This window comes from Myotis davidii, unplaced genomic scaffold (assembly GCF_000327345.1).
Source record: "Myotis davidii unplaced genomic scaffold, ASM32734v1 scaffold514, whole genome shotgun sequence".
NCBI lineage: Eukaryota > Metazoa > Chordata > Mammalia > Chiroptera > Vespertilionidae > Myotis > Myotis davidii.
In genome coordinates this window covers 556,588-563,788 of record NW_006286236.1, presented here as the reverse complement: position 1 = coordinate 563,788, position 7,201 = coordinate 556,588, and the positions used below count along the sequence as shown (strand labels likewise).

At 56.5% G+C, this 7,201-nt stretch overlaps 2 protein-coding genes across 2 annotated transcripts in view; both read left to right on the top strand.

The window, feature by feature from the left end:
- The first annotated feature begins 392 nt into the window (after window positions 1–392).
- Window positions 393–3,620, top strand: LGALS1 (lectin, galactoside-binding, soluble, 1). The gene is made up of 5 exons (XM_015559832.1): window positions 393–501; window positions 1,639–1,718; window positions 2,864–3,030; window positions 3,301–3,404; window positions 3,573–3,620. Exons 1-5 carry the CDS (start codon window positions 493–495, stop codon window positions 3,618–3,620), a joined length of 408 nt encoding a protein of 135 aa, XP_015415318.1. The 5' UTR covers window positions 393–492.
- Window positions 3,621–6,965: 3,345 nt separating this feature from the next.
- The window catches only part of NOL12 (nucleolar protein 12), a 4,794-nt gene continuing 4,558 nt past the window's right edge, over window positions 6,966–7,201 (top strand). The window contains exon 1 of the mRNA XM_006757421.2: window positions 6,966–7,132. Within this exon, the coding sequence (XP_006757484.1) occupies window positions 7,047–7,132 (86 nt within the window). The 5' untranslated portion in view covers window positions 6,966–7,046. The remainder of the gene's footprint in view (window positions 7,133–7,201) is intronic.

The following is a 7,201-nucleotide window of genomic DNA, read 5'->3' as shown; positions in this document are numbered from 1 at the left end:
GACCTTGCATTCCCCCCCCCCACACCCCCACGCCCCGCGGTCTTCGCTGGGTACCCCTAGCTCAGCCTGCTGGCCCCAGGCCCCTTCCCGCCAACTCCTGGGCCCAGCTCATCCTCAAACTATTTTCCATTGGCTTCCCCCAATCCCTGCCACCGCACAATTTTTTTTCGTGGGGGCTGGGGAGGGATGAGGGAGAATGAGAGGTGGAGCCTGGACCCTGGGGGCGTGGCTACGAAGGCATGGAGGGGGGTGGTCACCAGTTTGATTGGTCAGCTCTGCTCCAGAACTGGCTGCAAAAGTCCATGGACTCCGCCTCCAGTGGCCCCCTATCCCTGTCCTGACTTGCAATTGGCTGAGCTTCCAGGGGGCGGGACTCACCGGGGTCTGGTCCCGTTAAAAGGGTGGGAGCGGCTCAGGGCCCATCTCTCTCTCGGGTGGAGTCTTCAGACAGCTGGTGCTGCAGTCCCCAGGACCATCCTTCTGTCCTCAGTCATGACTTGTGTGAGTGCGGGGACCCCGCCCCAAGGCTCGGGGTGGCATCGGGCAGACAGCTGGGAGGGTGCGGGCAGTCAGGGTCCTAGTCCCCACGGTGTGGCCATGAGCAAGTACCTTCTCTTTTCTGGGCCCTTCGTGGCTACAGATGGGGGTGGGCACCAGGGTCCCCCAAGACTTTCTCGGGCTTAAGAATGTTCTGGATTCCTCCAGGGTCTGACAGCACAGTTATTTCTGCCAAGGTCCTACGTTCTGCAGCTCTCTGAGAAGTAGGAGTAGAAAGGGTGTGGCCGGCTTGAGGGGGGGAGGCACTTTGATGGCACCCAGGCCACTGTCCCGTCCCCCTCCTCCACCCCAAAAGCCGCCCCGCTGCAGCTGTTCCAGTCACCCGGCCAGGCCAGTCACCCTCTGCTCTAGAGAGTCTGAAAAGGCGCCAGGCCCCGAGATGGCTGCCCGGGAAAGGGGCCTCCCGGGTGAGTGGGTGGAAGGGGTTCTGTCCAGGCTGGTCAGGTGGGGGCCGGGGGAGAGAAGGAGGCCGGAATCTTCCCCAGGCCGGAGGGAAACCGCTCAAGTTTCTGGCAGGAGGAACCACTCGCTGGCAGTTAAGCTGTGCGTTCAATCCTGTTAACCCCCAGCCAGCCAGACTGCCAACTCGGACCAAGGCCTCGCTCCCTCCCAAAGGAGCCGGGCCCTGCTCCGTGGGGCCTCCTCTCCACCTCCCTCCTCTGCAGAGGGGCTGGCAGCGGGGGGGTCTGCAGCCCCAGGCCCTTCCTCTCCAGCAGAGGGGCAGCCCCCCTCCATCCACCTTCCTGTGCACCAACTCCCTCACTCACACAGAGTCTGATTCTCTCCATCCGTTCCATGAGGCACGAGAGCACCCCGAATCCAAAATCTCCACGCTAAACCGCAGAACCTTCTAGACCTTGGATTCTAGAACCTCAGTCGTGTTGCGGATAGGAAACCACCAGGAAACTGACCCGGTTGGGAGCAGGGAATTGCCCAGGGCCACACAGAGAAAGAGAGGCTAGAACTTGCACCTGATTTCCCAGTTGACGGGGTCAGAGGACCCAGGTGGAGACAACCCCACCGCCAGGGACGCTGCATCCTCTAACGGTCTAACCCGTCTGGGTGGGGTCTTGCCTGCAGAATCTGGTCGCCAGCAACCTGAATCTCAAACCTGGGGAGTGCCTCCGAGTGCGGGGCGAGATAGCCCCCGACGCCAAGAGGTGAGGGGGTGAAGGCGGGAGTGGCCGGGTGTGGCCGGGTCTGGGAGCTTGGGAGCCGGAGGGTCCAGCCCAGGTCAGGTAGGGGCGTGGCCAGCCAGGCTCCACTCTGGCCTCTCCTCTGGTGGCCGCAGGCCAAAGCTGGGTTTTCTGGATGAGTCACTTCTTCCGCGGGATCTGGATGCCTCCACCAGAGCCGCCCCCTCCCCTCCCGACTGGAGCCTCTTAAACTAAACCAGCTGCGGCTCCATCGCATACCTCGGCCTGCCCCCTCCTCCAGGCTCTGGGCGGGACCTGAGGCTGCGGGGCGGGGAGAGGGAAATGAGAGGGGTGTCACGCCCAATGCTCTCCCTCTGCGGTCCCTCTCTCCTGCGATCTTCACTCGCAGCCCAGCGCTCAACCTTTCCGTTCCTTCCGTCCTTCCTTCATTCATCATTCAGGCCGCTGGTCTGTTTTCTCAGCAGCCATGTGACCGGCCTTGGACTAGTCAACCAACTGCACTGAGCCTCAGTTTGTTAATCAGTAACCAAAACAAGGGGTCGGTGGTTGTGTGGAGGATGTGAGATGCCGGATCTCTCGGTGCGGAGATGATCAGCTGACACCATCAGAGCCGCGTGCATTACTCATTTCATTCCTACCAAACCTCAGGGGCCAGGGTTGCTATTTCCTCCACTTAGCAAATGGGTTGTGATTTGTTCATTCGCCCCAGAGCTATTGAGTGCCTTCTGCATGTCATGCATCGTGCTGGGCACCACGGATACAAAGATACACAAGGCAGAGGGGGGCGCTGGCACTCCCAGAGGTCATCTGGAGGGAGTCTCCGACCGCGGCCAAAGGGCTGGGTCACAAACCACAGTCTGCAAGGGTCTTGGCTGTCAGCACAGCAAGACCCCTAGAGTTCCCTCTTGTGTGGCCGCCATTGGGCAGATGAGGAACCTGAGACCCAGCGAGTGGCAGGGACCTGTCCAAGGTCACACATCAAGGAGGTGGCCGGCCAAGACATAGAATCAGGTTTCTCACCTCCGGCCTCAATGCATTCTTCCAGCTCTCTAGGCATTGCATGCCAGAGAATGGTTGGTCTGAGGGGGCTGCCGCTGGCCTACAGCTGGCCTCAGAGGCCTTAATCCCTCCCACCTGTTACCCCCTAGCTTCGCGCTGAACCTGGGCAAAGATGACAACAATATGTGCCTGCACTTCAACCCTCGCTTCAATATACATGGAGACATCAACACCATTGTGTGTAACAGCAAGGATGGCGGGGCCTGGGGGGCTGAGCAGCGGGAGACTGCCTTCCCCTTCCAGCCCGGAGGGGCTGGGGCTGGGGCCGGGGGGCCAGGGGCTGGGTGGGCTGGAGCAGAGCTGGGTTTAGTGGCTAGAGACCTAGGCCCCACTTTGCCCTTCCTGCCCACCCCCTTTTCTCCCTCTCTCACCCGCTGTGTCATCCCGCTCCCCCAACCTGAGTGGACTCACCGGTGAGGTCAGGGCCACAGGAGGAAAGGGCTCTGGGGGGGCCCGTGGCCTGCGGGCCGTGGCTGTGGCTGCAGAGGCTCCCGCTGGGGACCCTGCTCACTGCCCTTTTCCTCTCCCAAGGTGTGCATCTCCTTCGACCAGACCGACCTGACCATCCAGCTGCCAGATGGATACTCGTTCAAAAGGCAGCTGCCTCTTCCCCCTGAACCAGCCTCATTTGTGTGTGTGTAAGTGTAAGAGGGTACTAGCACCCCCAGGCTCTGCCCCTTTCTGCTGTCCAGGGCCTTGATGCCCACCTGCGTGTGTGTGTGTGTGTGTGTGTGTAAGTAAGTGTAAGAGGGCGTGTTCCACTAACACCCCCTGGCTCTGCCCCTTTCTGCTATCCAGGGCCTTGATGCCCACCTGTTAAGTGCCAGTGACATCATCTTCCCCTGAGTCCCCCGGGGGTGGAGAAGAGAGCTCAGTACACAGTAGGGGACTTGGTGACACACAGCTTCCAACTCTAGTGGGCCCCAGCACACAGTAGGTGCTCAAAAGATGAATAAGTGAAACCAGGGGGAAAGGCCAGGGCGGACTGACTCATGCCTTGGTATCTGGGGCAGCACGGAGAAGGGTAAGTGGGCCCCTCATTTGTCCTCACGAGCTAGAAAGAGCTGGTTTGTTCAGACGGTGGTGAGGGCTGCAGCTGTGTGGCCTTGTGTGCACGAACTGACCGGAGCCTTGGTTATCCACATGCGGGGGGACTAGGAGCACATAACCAGTCGTGAGGATGAAGAGAACTGTGTGAAAGAGGAAGATGAGTGCAAGGCCATGGTAAACAGTAGTGGTTTCTCGCCCCCACGGCCCTCAAGCCTCTGAGTGGCAACGTGGTGCCCTGGTCTGTGCCACACCCAGCCGAGCCGGGAATGGGAGCTTGGCGAATCTCACTTCCCAGAACAGCCAGCAGCAGCTGGGGGGCCCTGGGGAGGTCTTGTCTGTCTCCAGCCTTCATTTCCTCACCCATCAAAGGGGGGTTATTACTCACACCTGGGCCCTTTCGGGCGGGAGTCCCACCTCGGCGGGTCCCCTAGGAAGCACAGTTCTGTAAGAGGGCCTGGAAGGAAGGAGCGCACAGACCGCGGCTCCTAAGAGCCACACCCAACCTCCAGGCTCTCCTGAGTCACCCAAGTGGCCACCCAGAAACGGCTTTGGAAATCTGGCTGTGGAAGGGCGCCCTCTGCTGGACGTTGGAGAAAGTGTCCCCTCAACTGCCTTTCTGGAGTCCTGAGAGTTCACTCACACTGATTCTCCCTGAACTGGCGGAACACCCACGATAGAGCAGAACTGGGTCTACATGGAGCCAGAGGAAAGCCCTGGGACAGATCAGCAGAGAGACCACCACATATGGAGGAAGGAAACTGGGCTGGAATCTGACTTATGTTCAAACCCCAGCTCCATCACCGTTTGCCCTCAGAGCAGCTACTGAACGTCTCTGAACCTGTTTCCTCATTTATCAAATTGCACTTATACTAGTATCTACCCTATGGGTTGTTGCAAGGGTTTGCTGAGATAATGTAGAGAATGTATGGTGCGTGGCACATAGTAAGGGCTCTGTAAATGTTGGTTTCCTTCACCTCTTTTTTTAAAAAATATTTTTTTATGGATTTCAGAGAGGAAGGGAGAGGGAGAGAGATCGAAACATCAATGATGAGAGAGAATCATTGATCAGATGCCTCTTGCATGCCCCACACTGGGGATTGAGCCGCAACCTGGGCATGTGTCCTGACTGGGGGGAATTGAACCGTGACCTCCTGGCTCATAGGTCGACGCTCAGCCACTGAAGCAGGCCGGCCGAGCTCGTTCACTTCTCTGTGTGCCTGGCATTCAACCGGCACTCAGAGTGCTGACTTGCTCTCTGGGATCCGTTCACTTATCAAAGGAGAGGGATGGGTCCTAAGAGTCTTTTATGCCTCTGGTATCCCCACTCTCAGCTGTTCTGGGGCCACCACCGCTGGGAAGCACTCCACACCGGAGGAGCCAACCCCGAACTCCTGCAGTCTGTACGACCACCCAGCACAGACGCGTTGAGAATGGAGTGCTACCCTAAGAATAAAGGGGCCTTTCAAGGTGAGAGGCAAATAAGCATTTATTTGAATCCAGCAAGGATAGTTATTAAGGAATCAATAATTCAGGCAGAAGCCCAAACAATATTCTGATTAGGAGACAAAGGCAAGTGGTATTTATGAGACAGGGAAGGGGGACAATTGCATCAACAGAAGGAAGGCATTTCTATCGGTGCAGAACAACATAGTGATGTGAATGCTAAACAATGTTTTAAATTTTCAGTCTAGTAGTCATCTTTCCATGAGTCACGATAACTGCTTATTATCTCTGCACACAGCTCTTAGGGAAACAAGGTGCTGAGGCCTGTCCAGGGTTACTGCGCCCTGCTTTTTACTTTTCAAAGATTTGAGGCACAAGGCAGCTCCCTCTGGGATGGCAGCTCTGGTTCCATTTTAAAGTGGCTCCATTATATCATTGTTTACAGGGAGGTTCAGGCATGTAATCCCAGCTACTAGCACTCCCCTTCAGGTGTTGTTTTAGTGAATGCCTTAATATCCGCACCTGCATGTCCAATAGAGGATTAGTTATGACACCCCTACGCCATACTTGGGAAACTGAGGCATAGAGAGGGGAGACAACTTGTGTGGCAAACATGTGGCATGATTATGTGATACACATGTTACATAACTCATTTAGTCCTCACAATCATGTTCTCAAAGTTTGGTCCATGGACCAGCAACATCAGCTGGTGAAGTGTTAGAAATGCAAATTCTGGGGGTCACTCCTGACCTGCTGAATCAGAGACTCTGGAGTGGGGCCAAGGGATCTGGGTTTCAGCAAGCCCCCACCCCCTCCCCCAGGAGATTCTGGCGCACACCAAAGTTGGAAAACCACCGCCTTACAATAACACGACAAAGTTCGCTGTAATTATCCCCATTTTACAAATGGCAACGGCAGGTGGTCCAGCACCCACAGTTGTAATTGGGATACCAGGTTTCTAATCCAGGTAGTTTACTTCCAGAAACGTGATCTTGGAGAGCACCCCGAAGTGAACATCAGGATCAAAAGTAGGATCAGGCCCCGCTGGTGTGGCTCAGTGGTTGAGCATTCACCCATGAACCAGGAGGTCAGCAGGTTTGATTCTCCGTCAGGGTACATGTATAGGTTGCGGGCTCGATCCCCAGTAGGGGGTGTGCAGGAGGCAGCCAATCAATGATTCGCTCTCATCATTGATGTTTCTCTCTCCTCTTCTCCCTTCCTCTCTGAAATCAATAAGCCCTAGCTGGTTTGGCTCAGTGGATAGAGCATTAGCCTACAGATGGAAGGGTCTCAGGTTCTATTCTGGTCAAGGGCACATGCCTGGGTTGGGGGACTCCATCCCCAGTAGGGGGTGTGCAGAAGGCGGCTGATCGATGTTTCTCTCTCATCGATGTTTCTGGCTCTCTATCCCTCTCCCTTCCTCTCTGTAAAAAAATCAATAAAATATGTTTTTAAATAAAAAAATAAAAACACTAAAAGAAAAAAAAAGTAGGATCAACAATCTTGGATCATTCACTAATAACTCCATATTGAGCACCTACTCTGTGTCGGGTACCGTGCTTGTTTAGAAGGAATGGGGCTGGGAGTAGCCGGGCGGATTTCTGCTTGTTACACCCAGAAGGGAGGGATGGGGAGACTGGCTGGGGCGGTCCCTTTAAAAGACCAGCTCTAGTGGATGGAACCTCGGAGCGTCGTTGCCAGGCGCGCCCGGAAGGCTGAGGACGCTACACCGGAAGTGTCTTAGGGGAGCGGGAGCCGCACCGCCCAGGCCTCACAGTTATGGGCCGCAACAAGAAGAAGAAGAAGCGAGACGGCGACAACCGGCGGCCGCGGCTCGTTCTCAGCTTCGACGAGGAGAAGAGGCGGTGAGTGCTAAGCTGGGCCGCATCTCCTCCGGCTGCCGGACAAGGCCTACGCCATTCCCGCGCCGCGCA